Below are 15997 nucleotides of genomic sequence, written 5' to 3' on the forward strand. Positions count from 1 at the left end.
AAGGATAGTAGCACGTGACATGAGCAAGGAAATCCATTACATAAAGTTGACTTTGTTTATTAAAAGAAGTCTGTCAAGGCTCTATCATCCAAAAGGTAGCTGAGTTTGCTCATTAAGAAGCAGGAGATTGGTATTAAAGCTGGCTGCACATCATTTTTGCTCCCTTGTTTAGATCTAATCACCAAAAGCTGACATTAAAAAAAATAAGAAATTGGTCAAATTGTGTTTGCTACGATATCTTCTGAAATGGTGTTTGACTCTAATGCCACTTTGGTCATGGGTCACGTAATGCAAATCCCTGTGATGCCAACAGTGATTCTGAAACTTGAAGAAACATGCCTCATGTATGTGCAATGTACTGTCATACTTTATACATCCAGATGGATCGCTTCACAGATCAGTGGTAGAGCAAGAGGAAACAGGAGAATCAATCCTCATCCAACTACCTCTTCCAATTGTTCATCTCAGGTTTGTGTGACGCCACCTGCCCCTGCCTCCCACTTACATAGAAACTCAATTTGAGAAACTTTGTACTGGTTATTGAATTACTGTTGTGAGGTTCCCTCTGAGGGTTTGCTAAACTACAGTGCTAAAACAGAATCTGCTATCATAACAGTTTAGCTTAATGGTTCTCAACTTAGGGGTCGGGGGGAGGATGAGTGAGAGCAAGCGCCGGGCGTGGTGGGGATGAAAAGGATCAACAAGGTCTGCGACTCTTTGCCAAACTTAAATAATATTAACATTTATAAATTAAAATGAATAAAGTATATACAAATAAAGAAGCAAAATTGAAAAGTTGAAATTTTTCTATATTTGAGTGCAAATTAAACCAAATATTTCAACATCTGAGCATATGTTTGGTGTACTTTTAATTTTGTATATTTGTGTATTGTTTTAAGTTGAAAATCATACAAATTGCTTAGTTGGAGGGTCCCTGCTTCCAATAATGACTCAGAGGTTGTCTCTGAGTTCCAGCCATGATTCAGAGGGTGTCCTCAGCCTTCAAAAGCTTAAGAACCACTGGTTTAGCATATTATCAGCAGGGAGGATTCTGGAACACACACACTTAAAAATCAGCAGAAAAGAGACTTTCAGTATGGAGATTCCTTGTCAATATATTCCCTAATTAAATGGAATATTTCAACATCTGAGCATATGTTTGGTGTACATTTAATTTTGTATTTTTGTGTATTGTTTTAAGATGAAAATCATACAAATTGCTTAGGTGGAGGGTCCCAGCTTCCAATAATGACGCAGAGGTTATCCCTGGGTTCCAGTCATGATTCAGAAGGATGATTCCTTGTCAATATATTCCCAAATAGCAGCCAAAATAGTACATCAGCTATAACTACACTTCAGACTTTAAACAGACCACCACGCAATAGTTTTGAACAGGATCTGCTAGATGCACAGCAGAGTTGTTAGTCCCAGTCTGCAATATTTACTTTGATTTTAAAGAATGTGCTAATGGCTGAGTGAAGTGCCTGGGGCAGGGCACTTTGTGCTTTCCCTGCCTTTCCTGTACCTGGGAAGGAGAGTACTTGCTTGAAAACTACCCTTCAAAGATTTTTCTGGGGCTACATTGATCTTAGTACCTTGCCATATCCTCAAGACTGAGGCTATAAGAGAAACACAGTGTTCCCACTGCACGGAAAGCATTTAGGCAAAGTTCGGGCTAAGGGCGGGCCCCTTCTTTTGGCTCAAGTACAATGGAGAAGATGAAAGTTAGTTTGCGTCTAGCTCGTTCCACATAGGGTAAGAGGTGCTAACCTTTCCTTAAAAGTTTACTTATGTGGGCAGTGGGAGCTATTAATGATGAGCATAAGCTAACTGAACAGAGGACTTGTTTAACAGAGGCCCCTTTAATGTTAATAGATACTGTTGCTTTAACTTATCCAAATACAGGAAGAGTTGCAATCATAGGGAGCAAAAAGACCATAATTAAAGGTATGGTAAACAATGAGCCTGAGACCGCATCAACACCCTTCATTCTACCTAACAGCTTGGCTCATGATTCATTGAATGATCCTCCTGCTAATACATAGGGATACATAATTAGCATTCCTAAAAGGCAAAAAAATTCTATCTGAATTCTCTTTTGGAAAGTGTTATCAACAACATCAAAAATCACCGTAAACCATTTTTTGAAATCCTATACTGTCGTCCATTGAGCAAATTTTGGATAAACAAGATTATACTTCCTGAAAGAGCTCAATAACTGAGGGTACAAATACTCAGGCCTGTCCTCTAAGCAACCGCAACCCTTACCCTGGGCTATCACTTATCAGGGCAGATCAATCATCATACATAACTCAGCACTGCAGACAGAAGGTAATACATCCAATGTGTTACCAACATGGGAAGGGGCAATAAAGTCCCCTCACAAAATGATATTGGTACCATTTAAAAACAATGAAAGGGCCATTTGCCAAACTTTCAGTTGCCGCTGCAAACCATAACTTATGTTTTAGGCCTCATTAATGTCCCTCCTTCAAAAGGATATCAAAAGGAAAACTATGAACACCTGGAAAATAAGATAATACACTGGCTACAAAAGCATGTTGGGCATGCATATGTGTCTTAATTTTATGAATAAGCACTCATAAAAAAAACTTCTTAGGAGAATGCGTAGTGCTTAATTTTAGGGACCAAATTGCTTTCAGAATTTGTTTTGTAATTTGCTAGGGAAATCAGAAGGAAGCTGGTATCATAAAGGGGGGTTCCACTTGGATATTTTGATAAGCATGGCCTTAGATATAATGTTCCCCTTGTGGTGACAATGTTTCTTTGACCCAATATCATTGCTTTTCCTATTCAGTACACAGTTTCTGTCTTGGACTTTCATGAGGATATTCATTGACTGACACATTTGAATTCTGAATTGGGTCAAATCATAAGGGAATTAATAAGACTGAATATGCAGCTTAAAATGTAATGGGAGATGGCTGTTCTTGGCATCAATCAAGAGGAAAAAATGGTTTAAATATCTCTTGAAATAATGCTGGTGTGTCATCACATTTGTAATCTGAGGAAAGGGTTACTCTTTGTCAAAAACAATTAATATAATAGTTTTGGAGGAAATGTGGGCAACGCGAGAAAGGTATCTAGGTGGGTTTACTACTTAAAAAATTCCAGTTGTCCCCTTATCTTTTGGCCATACAAAAGGAGGTCTAATAATACAGATATCTGTGTCCTTAACTTGCTTAACAGAAGTGTTAAATACAGGTGCATCGAACATTCAGCTCCTAGTTATTATGGACAGTGTCTTTTTATGTTTATACTGGTAAATGTTTAGAACGGTAACTTTATTTAGAATAACTGTAGCATACTGGAAATTATATTTGGCTTTACTGAGGGAATTTCAAATGTTAAGATATTATAGTGCTCTACAATGATCTCATGGATTAGTGGAGGGCTTTAATATTAAACTAGAAGCAATATATTCTATATTATCTGACATCCCATCTGTTTTTGACTGTTCTGTATATTACCATCCCAAAACCAATCGACAAGGTGAGGGTCCTATATAACTACATGAATAGACAAAAAAACAACTGCTTAATACAGCCAAGGATAATTTATATGCAGTTTTATGCTTTTCTGGGTAGAGAACATTCTAGCTCAATTGATTAGTTCTTGTTTCTGGGGAATTATGGGTCGGATTGAAGATTTTAATGTTGATGACAGTATATATAGTGATCATAATCCTGTACCAGTTAAATTATCCTTCGATGTGGTAGAATGCCTGCATAACACCATGACAGGACTAAACATCAAAGATCATGGTTGCAGGATAAAATGATTGATCCTAACAATTTCATGATCAATTTAAAGAGGACCACATAGAGAAAGATTCCTACTGTGTTTGGATGTTAATAGTGCATGGTCGTCGGTGGCACATGCTTATAGTATAAGTATCGATATTCACAAGTTACTAAACACCCCATAGATCAAAGGATCTGATGTAAAGAGATGCAAATGGTTTGACAATTCTTGCACTAAGGCCAGTAATAATGTCCATCACACCTTAAAAAGACTATCCCAACACTAACCCAGCAACTACCAGCCATCTGTTAAAGCTCTGGGGCCAGACGGAGTGTCCCTTGATTTTCTAAAATCAGTATTGATCTATGGGTCCCCATTGTAACCAGAATTTTAAACTTAGCTAGTATGTTACCTGTGTTCCAGGCTGAACCAGTTGTCCACAAGGGAAACAGGTCAGAACAAAAATGTCACAGACCTGTCTCTCTTAGCGACTCATTTGTCAAAGTTGCAGAAATAATAATTTGGGAAAAAATGTAATTTTGGTCCAGAAAAATAAACATTCTAATTGGTGTGCAATATCGGTTCAAAACTGCCAGTCGTAACGTTAAGCACTGCCGGTGCTTCAGTTAATGATAAGTAAACCCATCTCTTTGCATCTAGCCTTCACTGACCTAAATTCGGAAATCAATGGAGTAAACAGGTCAAAACGTTGGTCCATCTTGGCAAACACTGGGGCAAATTACATCATTTTTTATTTTGAGAGAAGAATGCACATGGTTCTCTCAGCCCAAGCTCACTTGGACCTCTTGGCGAGTCGACAAGCAGTTTTTCTCTCCCTAGGGAGGTCTAACAAGGGTATGCCTTGGCACTAATTTAATTAATTTTAAACACAAACTACCTTGATCCCAGTCTTAATGAACATGGGGAGGACGGCCCAAAGCTGGAAACTCACACTCCTGGTTTTGCTTTACACGGATGATTCAGTTTTTATGCCAAGTACTTTGATCTGTCTTAAAAGATTACTTGGCACCTATGTGGCATATATGGATAGCTTGAGTTGGAAAGTGATTTTAGCAAGACATACGTAATGACAGGTGGACCTAAACTAAAGCCAGAACATTAAAGAGTAAGGAGGATGTATTAGAAAGAGCTACTGCATTCTCAAAATTCATTATTTCTGTAACCTTCTGGGTAATGGCTTACTGTGATACAATCCAGAAAAGGCTAATTGGTAAAGCCCCAAGGAGAAGGGGGTTTGAATTTGTAAGGCGAATGGGCAAAATGACCATTAAATACATGTTAAACATATATAAAAGCAAATCTTTCAGAACTGAGCCTAATGGTGCAGATTTCCTCAGGCTATAGCAATATTTCTGACCTCCTGATAGAGGAAAATAAGATTTTTAGAAGATTACTCAGCAACTTTAGCAATTGTGATTCCTCCTCCCAGGAACAGCTTGGACTTGGTTATTTGGAGGACATAATTAAATTGTCACTCTTCCTCCTCTTGGTTTCTATTTGTACCAACCCAATAACTAGTTTCAATACAGACACAGTGAAGATTGCATGACCATGCCCTTCTACGAAGATATCTCATGCATCATATATACAAAAGATCTTAGTCAAACACTGGGCAGACCGGAAATTGTCACTGCACCAGTTAATGACAATGATAAATTATGGATTAAGGCAGCCTTTTTATTTTAAACAGGCAGATAGGGAATCAATAGAACTTCGTAAATCATCTGTAAGGGTCCATTTATTGCCTAAACCATCAGGAAGTCTGGAGTCATATTTACAGTATGTTTGAAAAGTCTATGAAAGGACCATTTTAACAAGGTTGTATTTTTGAACTGTTCATTTTGAATTGTTTTTTTCTCAGGGAATGATTCAATCAAGGCGTCTTTCCAATTTACCCTTGTGATGATGTCTTACCACGCATGTTAATGCACTTTACTTTGTTTTGCATATTTTACAGCTGTCCAAGCAGCAAATATCGGGTGCTTACAGATTTTTAACAGGTGTAGGCCAGCTTTTCTATTTTTATTAATTTTTGACAACCCTTTTGTCTTAGTTAATGTGCTGTTCTTTTGATGACACCTATGTTATTGTAGAAATTAAGGGGCTTCTAGCATCAAGCTGCTCTTAAGGAAGACCTGTCCATATTAGGTAGTCAGATTAGCAAGAGATGCCACATGATGTGCTTCATAATATATCATAAGCATTTAAAGTCACTGTCCTTACATGTCTGCACAGTGGATGTATTACCAGATACACTGGCAGTGACTGTCCTGACTAGACCTGTCTGGTGTAAAACTAGGTCCTGGGTAAGAAAAGATGCCATCCTCCAAAAGTAACATCTGCAGAATAATCTATTTAGTAAAAATAAAATATCACAGAAAAAATAACAATTCTCATCAATACTGATCACAACTCACTTGGCAGACGATATGACTACAGAATGTTTATCAGAATTGAGTATTTTTGCAAGATGAGCAGCAACTGAATCTTCGTAGGCGGATATCTGAACCTGCACAAAAAAAGATAGGAAAACTGGATTTAATGGTACTTTGAAAGTAGAAAACACTTTCTTTTCAGATGTGTTGCAGTTATTCATACAAAACATTTCTTACACGACTAAAAACTTTATATAAACAAATATTTTTCCTTCCCACTTTACAAATGGTGAATCTAGTTTTAAAAATGCACATTTCATTCAAATCACTAGCCACTTATTATTAGTATCTAGTGCACATTTTGTGGAACAATGCTCTCTGCTCTTCTTCCTTCCCGCCATCCTGTTGTGCATGCCAAGGCAGCTGGTACAGTTTACAGCTTCTTGCAAAGATCTCTCTACCAGACCTCTTATGTGTCTGCCAGTAAAGACTAAAGAAATACTTAAGTAACTGAGAAGCTACTCTGACTGAGCTGTGACCATACCTCCAAATGTATAACTTTGCATTTGCAATTTTCTCACAAATCGTCACAATGCTGTGTACTTTTTTAATGTAATTTTTTTTATGCATGCTTATGAAAGCATTATTTTAATATGAATATCTGCATACTTTACTCAAATATCTGATGATTTATTCAAACATTCCAATTTATTTTCTATATATATTTCATCTCAAATCGTTTGTCATTCATTAAACCTGCATTTGGTAAGGGCTTTAGATTAGTGTATATGATTTTAATTACATACCAGAATTCCATCCAGCCGCCTGCTCCCCAAACACACACACAGACATGTCCTTCTATCCAATTGCATATGAAGCACATTAGGGCCTCTTGTTCCTTAACCATTCTCTAACTCCTAATGGAATATGCTTACACTGTTGGTGGTTAACAGTTTATGTCTTTGGAGTGGACACCCCTGTCATGTTATGTAGTGTGCCCTTACAAGGCCTCGCTCTCGGAGATCGGTCAAAGTAGTAATGTCCATGAAAATATTACATGAAAGCTTTCCCATACCTTCCTAAAACACAAAAAGTAGGATATGTTTCTAAGACTAGAGGGTGGAGTGTGTCACACTGAAGGCAAAAAGACTGGAAGGGTATGGCTTCCCCACTGGATCTTGCAAAATCTGAGAATGCACAAAAGACTCTGCGAGGCGGAACAAAGAGATGACAGGAGGTATCTGATTTATCGATTTACAGGGAATCTAGGAACCATGCCAAAAATAGAATGCTTAAGAAAGAAGAAAGCACAGTGCCCTAAAGGTGCCAAACATCTCAAAGGGAAGCCACTGCAGACCGGTAAGGATTTGGTAGTAGAGCAAAAACGGTTTGCAGCTATCAGCAAGCAAGCTGCTCTATTTTGAAAGAACATAAGACGGTCAACCATTGGTGACTCCATACTTAAATAAGTGCTAATGCAATGCATGAATCTGGATCCACTGAGTACCAAAATAGTGTCAAAATATTTAGCTTCAGAAAGTCAATGGGGAATATGATGATGAAAATGACAGAAATAAGTAACTACAGTGACCTGACTGACCGTCTGAAAGGAGGCATCTAATTTAACTGCTAGACACTTAGTTGTCTGTGAGGGTTTGAGGAAAGGCTAAAATGATGGGACCAAAAGGAAAGGTGCCAGTGAGTGGTGCTGCCAGCCATGTTAAGAATCTAGGTTTTGTCTGAGTTCAGCTCGGGACACTGAGTGCACATCCACTCTTTGACCACCAATTTAAGGAATTGGAAATGGAAGCTGTATGATCGAATAAGCAAAGATAGCGTTCTGACTACAGGTTAAATACATTCTAACCCACAGGTGGAACTGCTAAGAGGAGAAGTAAACCAACTAAAGGCTCCTCTTTAAACCCTGCTGCAAGGTTTAAAGCAGACCAGTTTGGTCTACTTAACATGCTTTCATTATTCTGCTCCTTCAGTAGAAAGCTATGATTGATAGTGTCAAATGCCGCTGAAAAATGTAATACAATCATCACACTGATCTGTAGACATCAGCAGCTAGTCTTAGATCACCCATCATCGAAATAGTGACAGCCCTCTTACTGCAGATAGTACTTTGACCAACTGGTTTATGATGGGAGACGTTATGCATACTATACACCAGAAGGTATGCCCAACTACTAATAAACAGTCAATAGGTAACCAATACTAACAAACTTGCAAGAAGTGTTTCTGACTACCACTGAGCACCTGCTCTTTTATTTGATGTCAGACTTTTTGGTACACTCCTCCATCTGCAATGAATTAGGACCTACAACGTATCCTACCCTTGGAGTGTTTCGACTATCTACTGTGAGGCCTCTGTTCTCCAAGAGAGCATCATCCTCGGGAAGCTTGTAAAACTGAACACCAAAAGCACAGTTTACTCAACTCCCTTATTATTTCTTTCACTACAACATTTGTTCTACTGATTACCTTAATGGTAAAAAACAGTCAAAACAAGAGCTATTTAATGCTTTGTTTTACTGTATAACAGAGAACCATTTATCAGTATTACATCACTCAACTGATCACAATCTGCAGAAAACTAATGAGGAAGTAGTCAAATGTAATTCCCAACTGCCTCCTTTTTAGTAGGGTCACCCACTAACAGCCTTTGGATAGCTTTAAATATGGATACAATCCCAGACTACTCCACACAAAAAAAGTAAAGATTGCTCAATATACATTTTGACTGCTCAATATTGACAAGATAGTTTAGCATATTTCTAAGGGCTCCTAAAGTACTTCAGTGGAAGGTGCATATTTTCTCACCAAGTGATTCATAGTACCAGAGTGAAAAACTAGTTCTCATCATTTTCACTCTCATAACTTGCAAGATTGCAAAGTCTGATCATTTCTAGAATTGCAATTTTAAGAATGACATGTTATATAAACACCAAGCTACATTTAGGTATGTTTTTTCCAAGTTAAAGAACAGCATGGAAAGGAAAATGTCACTTACCCAGTGTACATCTGTTCGTGGCATTAGTCGCTGCAGATTCACATGCTGTGCACAGTCCGCCGTCTGGTGTTGGGCTCGGAGTGTTACAAGTTGTTTTTCTTAGAAGAAGTGGTTTCGAGTCCCGAGACCGAGGGGCTCCTCCCACTTCGGTTCCATTGCGCATGGGCGTCGACTCCATGTTAGATTGTTTTCCCCGCAGAGGGTGAGGTAGGAGTTGTGTATGCTGGTAATAGTGCCCATGCAATGGAATGAATAAGTATGTACAAAATGAAGGTTAAAGTAATATATTTACAAATGTACAAATGTTGAAGATCTACTTCTAAACGGCTACAGGCTCCCGGGGAGGCGGGTGGGCGCATGTGAATCTGCAGCGACTAATGCCACGAACAGATGCACACTGGGTAAGTGACATTTTCCGTTCAGTGGCATGTGTAGCTGCAGATACACATGCTGTGCATAGACTAGTAAGCAGTTATCTCCCCAAAAGCGGTGGTTCAGCCTGTAGGAGTTGAAGTAGTTTGAAATAAAGTTCTTAGTACAGCTTGACCTACTGTGGCTTGTTGTGCAGATAACACGTCTACACAGTAGTGCTTAGTAAATGTATGAGGCGTAGACCATGTTGCTGCCTTACATATTTCGTTCATTGGAATATTTCCTAGAAAGGCCATAGTAGCACCTTTCTTTCTGGTTGAGTGTGCCTTTGGTGTAATAGGCAGCTCTCTCTTTGCTTTAAGATAGCAGGTTTGAATGCACCTAACTATCCATCTAGCAATGCCTTGTTTTGAAATAGGATTTCCTGTATGAGGTTTTTGAAAGGCAATAAATAGTTGTTTTGTCTTTCTAATTAGTTTTGTTCTGTCAATGTAGTACATTAGTGCTCTTTTGATGTCTAATGTATGTAGTGCTCTTTCAGCTACGGAATCTGGCTGTGGGAAGAACACTGGTAATTCTACTGTTTGATTTAAGTGGAACGGTGAGACAACCTTTGGTAAGAATTTTGGATTTGTTCTTAAAACTATTTTATTTTTATGTATTTGAATAAATGGTTCTTGTATGGTAAATGCCTGAATCTCACTCACTCTTCTTAGAGATGTGATGGCAATGAGAAATGCAACTTTCCACGTTAAGTATTGCATTTCACAAGAATGCATGGGCTCGAAAGGTGGACCCATGAGTCTTGTTAAGACAATGTTGAGGTTCCATGAAGGAACAGGTGGTGTCCTTGGTGGTATAATTCTCTTTAGGCCTTCCATAAACGCTTTAATGACTGGTATTCTGAATAGTGAAGTTGAGTGAGTAATCTGCAGGTAAGCAGATATTGCGGTGAGATGTATCTTTATGGAAGAAAAAGCTAGATTTGATTTTTGCAAATGTAATAAATATCCTACTACATCTTTTGGAGATGCGTGTAATGGTTGAATTTGATTGTTATGGCAGTAACAAACAAATCTTTTCCATTTATTTGCATAGCAGTGTCTAGTGGAAGGTCTTCTAGCTTGTTTTATGACCTCCATACATTCCTGTGTGAGGTCTAAGTGTCCGAATTCTAGGATTTCAGGAGCCAAATTGCTAGATTCAGCGATGCTGGGTTTGGATGCCTGATCTGTTGTTTGTGTTGTGTTAACAGATCTGGTCTGTTGGGTAGCTTGACATGAGGTACTACTGACAGGTCTAGTAGTGTTGTGTACCAAGGTTGTCTTGCCCATGTTGGTGCTATTAGTATGAGTTTGAGTTTGTTTTGACTCAATCTGTTTACTAGATATGGAAGGAGAGGGAGAGGGGGAAAAGCATACGCAAATATCCCTGACCAATTCATCCATAGAGCATTGCCTTGGGATTGGTGGTGTGGGTACCTGGATGCGAAGTTTAGGCATTTTGAGTTTTCTTTTGTTGCAAATAGGTCTATTTGGGGTGTTCCCCAAATTTGAAAGTAAGTGTTCAGTATTTGGGGTGAATTTCCCATTCGTGGATTTGTTGGTGATCCCGAGAGAGATTGTCTGCTAGCTGGTTTTGGATCCCTGGAATAAATTGTGCTATTAGGCGAATGTGGTTGTGAATCGCCCAATGCCATATTTTTTGTGTTAGGAGACACAACTGTGTCGAGTGTGTCCCCCCCTGTTTGTTTAAATAATACATTGTGGTCATGTTGTCTGTTTTGACAAGAATGTATTTGTGGGTTATCATGGGCTGAAATGCTTTCAGCGCTAGAAATACTGCTAACAGTTCTAGGTGATTTATGTGAAACTGCCTTTGATGTATGTCCCATTGTCCTTGGATGCTGTGTTGATTGAGGTGTGCTCCCCACCCGGTCATGGAAGCATCTGTTGTTATGACGTATTGTGGCACTGGGTCTTGGAAAGGCCGCCCTTTGTTTAAATTTGTACTGTTCCACCATAGAAGCGAGATGTATGTTTGGCGGTCTATCAACACCAGATCTAGAAGTTGACCCTGTGCATGTGACCATTGTGATGCTAGGCACTGTTGTAAGGGCCGCATGTGTAACCTTGCGTTTGGGACAATGGCTATGCATGAAGACATCATGCCTAGGAGTTTTAATACCATCTTTGCTTGTATCTTTTGTGTTGGATACATGGCCTGTATTACCTTGTGAAATGTTTGAACCCTTTGTGGACTTGGAGTGGCTATCCCTTCTGTTGTGTTGATTGTCGCTCCTAAGTATTGCTGTGTTTGGCACGGCAAAAGGTGTGACTTTGCATAGTTGATGGAGAAACCCAGCTTGTGAAGGGTCTGTATGACATACTTTGTGTGATATGAACACTTTGTTAGCGTGTTGGTCTTGATTAACCAGTCGTCTAGGTAAGGGAACACGTGTATTTGCTGCCTTCTGATATGTGCAGCTACTACTGCTAGGCATTTTGTAAAGACTCTTGGCGCGGTTGTTATTCCGAATGGCAACACTTTGAATTGGTAATGTATTCCTTTGAATACGAACCTTAGGTATTTCCTGTGTGAAGGATGTATCGGTATATGGAAATACGCATCTTTTAGGTCTAACGTTGTCATGTAGTCTTGCTGTTTGAGCAGTGGGATTACGTCTTGTAATGTGACCATGTGAAAGTGGTCTGATTTTATGTAGGTATTTAGTGTTCTGAGATCTAGTATTGGTCTCAGAGTTTTGTTCTTTTTTGGTATTAGAAAGTACAGTGAGTAAACTCCCATGTTTTTCTGTAGACTTGGTACTAATTCTATTGCGTCCTTTTGCAGTGATGCTTGAACTTCGAGTCCTAGAAGATCTATATGCTGTTTTGACATATTGTGTGTTTTCGGTGGGACGTTTGGAGGGAATTGGAGAAATTCTATGCAATAACCATGTTGGATAATTGCTAAGACCCAAGTGTCTGTTGTTATTTCCTCCCAAGATTTGTAGAACTGGCTTAGTCTTCCCCCCACTGGTGTTGTGTGAAGGGGTTGTGTGACTTGTGAGTCACTGTTTATTTTGAGGGGTTTTGGGACCTTGAAATTTTCCCCGATTTCTTGGGAATTGGCCTCCTCTGTATTGTCCCCGAAAACCTCCCCTTTGATATTGTCCCTGGTAGGTAGGTGGTCTTGTTTGTGAGGTGTTGGTTTCTGTGGGTTGACCTCGAAACCCTCCCCTAAAAGGTGTCTTCCGAAATGTGCCTCTGCTCTGCGGGGAGTACAGTGCGCCCATGGCTTTGGCTGTATCGGTGTCCTTTTTTAGTTTTTCAATGGCAGTGTCCACCTCCGGCCCTAACAATTGCTGTTCATTAAACGGCATATTGAGCACAGCCTGTTGTAATTCTGGTTTGAAACCAGATGTGCGCAGCCATGTGTGCCTCCTTATCGTGACTGCAGTGTTTATTGTCCTTGCAGCTGTATCAGCTGCATCCATGGAAGACCGTATCTGATTGTTCGAGATACTTTGTCCCTCTTCCACCACCTGTTGCGCTCTTTTTTGGAACTCTTTGGGTAGGTGTTCGATGAGATGTTGCATTTCATCCCAATGAGCCCTGTCGTATCTCGCCAAGAGTGCTTGCGAGTTGGCGATACGCCACTGATTTGCTGCTTGTGCTGCAACCCTTTTTCCCGCTGCATCAAATTTGCGGCTCTCCTTGTCCGGAGGTGGTGCGTCGCCTGATGTATGCGAGTTGGCTCTTTTACGAGCTGCCCCCACAACTACCGAGTCCGGTGTCAGTTGTGTTGTAATAAATATAGGGTCTGTGGGTGGTGCCTTATATTTTTTCTCCACCCTTGGAGTTATGGCTCTGCCTTTAACTGGCTCCTGAAATATTTGTTTCGAGTGCCTTAGCATTCCTGGGAGCATGGGAAGGCTTTGATAATGGCTATGGGTGGAGGACAGAGTGTTAAAGAGGAAGTCATCCTCAATAGGTTCTGAATGTAGTGATACATTGTGGAATTTGGCTGCCCTAGCGACCACCTGTGCATATGATGTACTGTCCTCAGGTGGTGACGGTTTAGTTGGGTACGACTCTGGGCTATTGTCCGATACTGGAGCGTCGTAGAGGTCCCATGCATCTGGATCATCCTGGCTCATTGTGGTATGAGCTGGTGAGTGTGTTAATGGTGGAGTTTGCGCCGGTGATGCATGAGTTGATGGTGGTGGAGAGGGTGGCGGAGTTACTTTCTTTACCACCTTTGCTTGTGGTTGCTTGTCTCCTTGTTGGAAGGCAAGTTTCCTTTTCATCTTGATTGGGGGAAGAGTGCTGATCTTCCCTGTATCTTTTTGAATAAAGAGCCGCCTTTGCGTGTGATCTGGCTCTATTGTTTGTAATTCCTCTTCAAATCTGTGTTTTTTCATTTGAGAGGATAGTCCTTGTTCCTCTGAGTAGGAACTAATTCTCGGTTCGGATGCCGGGTGTTTCGGCACCAAAACCGTTTCGATTGATTTTTTCGGCCCCGACAAAATCTTTTTTCTTTTCAGCGTCGTGCCCTCTCGGTGCCGACCAACTTCAGTGCCGCTGTCTCGGTGCTGAATCCTTTCTGAGCCACTCTCTCGGGCCCGAGATTGCTGCGTGCCTGTATCTCGACCGGAGTCGGATGACTTCGACACCAGCTCGCCCTTTTTCGGTGCCGATGGACGGTCACCTACTTTTCGGGTTAAGCCATGGCCTGTTGGCGGTGGCGTCCCCTGGGCTTTGTCAGTCTTTTCGTGAGCTTTTTGTTTCGATGTTTTACTCACGGTTGACGTTTCTTCGGCGTCGAGTTCTTCGGAATCCGACTCGTGGATGGAGAAAGTTTCCTCTTCTTCCTCCTCGAACCGTTGTTGTCCTGTCGGCGTGGACGCCATCTGCAATCTCCTGGCTCTTCGGTCTCTGAGCGTTTTCCTCGACCGAAACGCGCGACAGGCTTCGCACGTATCCTCCTTGTGCTCGTGGGACAGGCACAAGTTACAGACCAAATGTTGATCCGTATAAGGATATTTATTATGGCATTTAGGACAGAATCGGAACGGGGTCCGTTCCATCAGTCTTGAAGTAGCACGCGGTCGGGCCGACCAGGCCCCGACGGGGGATCGAAATTACCCCGAAGGGCTACCGGAGCTCTTCAAGATTTGGTGTCGATTTGTTCTAACTAACCTGATACCGAACGAAACAATACCGGCGAATTTTTCCGAGATTCTGACTAACTTTCCGACCCGAAACACGGAGCGAAAAGGAACACGTCCGAACCCGATGGCGGAAAAAAACCAATCTAACATGGAGTCGACGCCCATGCGCAATGGAACCGAAGTGGGAGGAGCCCCTCGGTCTCGGGACTCGAAAACACTTCTTCTAAGAAAAACAACTTGTAACACTCCGAGCCCAACACCAGACGGCGGACTGTGCACAGCATGTGTATCTGCAGCTACACATGCCACCGCCCTCACATGTCTTCCTCATTCCAGTTCTTCTTTGTGAAGTGAATTCACATTGCTAGAGAGGTGACACACTTGCCAACATACTACCTATCAGAGCTTTAGCCCAAGACTCTGCCATCATTTAGCAGGGGGAAAGAGGGACTGTGGCAGGTAGATGGCATTGTGGGCTTTGCATTATTCATAGGGACAAACACACATTCTAAAAGAAAAGTGGGCATTTCACTTAACCTCCACCCGGTTTCATCACTATTGATGACTTTCCTGTCCGAGGACCAACTGGAATGCCTTTTGACAGAGATCATTGCATAGATCCTTACACACCAGGAGGCTCAGAGAAAGAAGGCAAGGAAAAACACCACATATGGTTGCACCTCATCCCTCACCCTCCACTAACTAAGCCTAAATTCTCTTTTGTTACAAATTTTCCCAGAGGTCAGTGAATTCACAGGGGTAGAAGCAGTTGTTGCTTAGCTAGACCCTAAGAGGAATTTTAACTAGAAAGAACATGCTGACCTTTACGGCTTACCTGTGAACCAAACTGGACGTGCTGTCAGACCTCTCAGTCCATCTACACCTTCATGACGGAAAGGATATGAATAAGAAGGGAAGTCCAGTATGTATGACATTTCTGCATGACACAATCTTTCTGCACTCTTTGATAGGAAAATGGGACTAAAAGGTGGATAGCATTAGGAACAGCATCCATTTCCAACTTAATTTCCTTTATGATTTGACAGGCCAGGGCTTGAAAGAAAACAAGCATTGCCAGTCGTTTGCAAGGAAGAGCAAGCATTCTTCTACCTACATGTGTGCCAGGTGTTCTTACTTCTCTGGCACGAAGAGGTGTTCCAGCTAAGGCTTTTCTCAGTAATTAACTGGAAATTTTCTTGACGAGCAATCCAGAAAGGGATCAGTGACAGCTCACTTTAGGGGTCTCTTGAAGATGATGCAACTATCCTGTTT

General features: G+C 41.0%; 1 protein-coding gene across 4 annotated transcripts in view; it reads right to left on the reverse strand.

The window, feature by feature from the left end:
* Positions 1-15997, reverse strand: part of DGKH (diacylglycerol kinase eta) — a 661954-nt gene that overhangs the window by 243023 nt on the left and 402934 nt on the right. For all 4 annotated transcript variants that reach the window (XM_069205429.1, XM_069205427.1, XM_069205431.1 and 1 more), the window contains one exon: positions 6204-6295. In XM_069205429.1, coding sequence (XP_069061530.1) covers positions 6204-6295 — 92 coding nt within the window. The remainder of the gene's footprint in view (positions 1-6203; positions 6296-15997) is intronic.

This window comes from Pleurodeles waltl, chromosome 8, assembly GCF_031143425.1.
Source record: "Pleurodeles waltl isolate 20211129_DDA chromosome 8, aPleWal1.hap1.20221129, whole genome shotgun sequence".
Taxonomy (NCBI): domain Eukaryota; kingdom Metazoa; phylum Chordata; class Amphibia; order Caudata; family Salamandridae; genus Pleurodeles; species Pleurodeles waltl.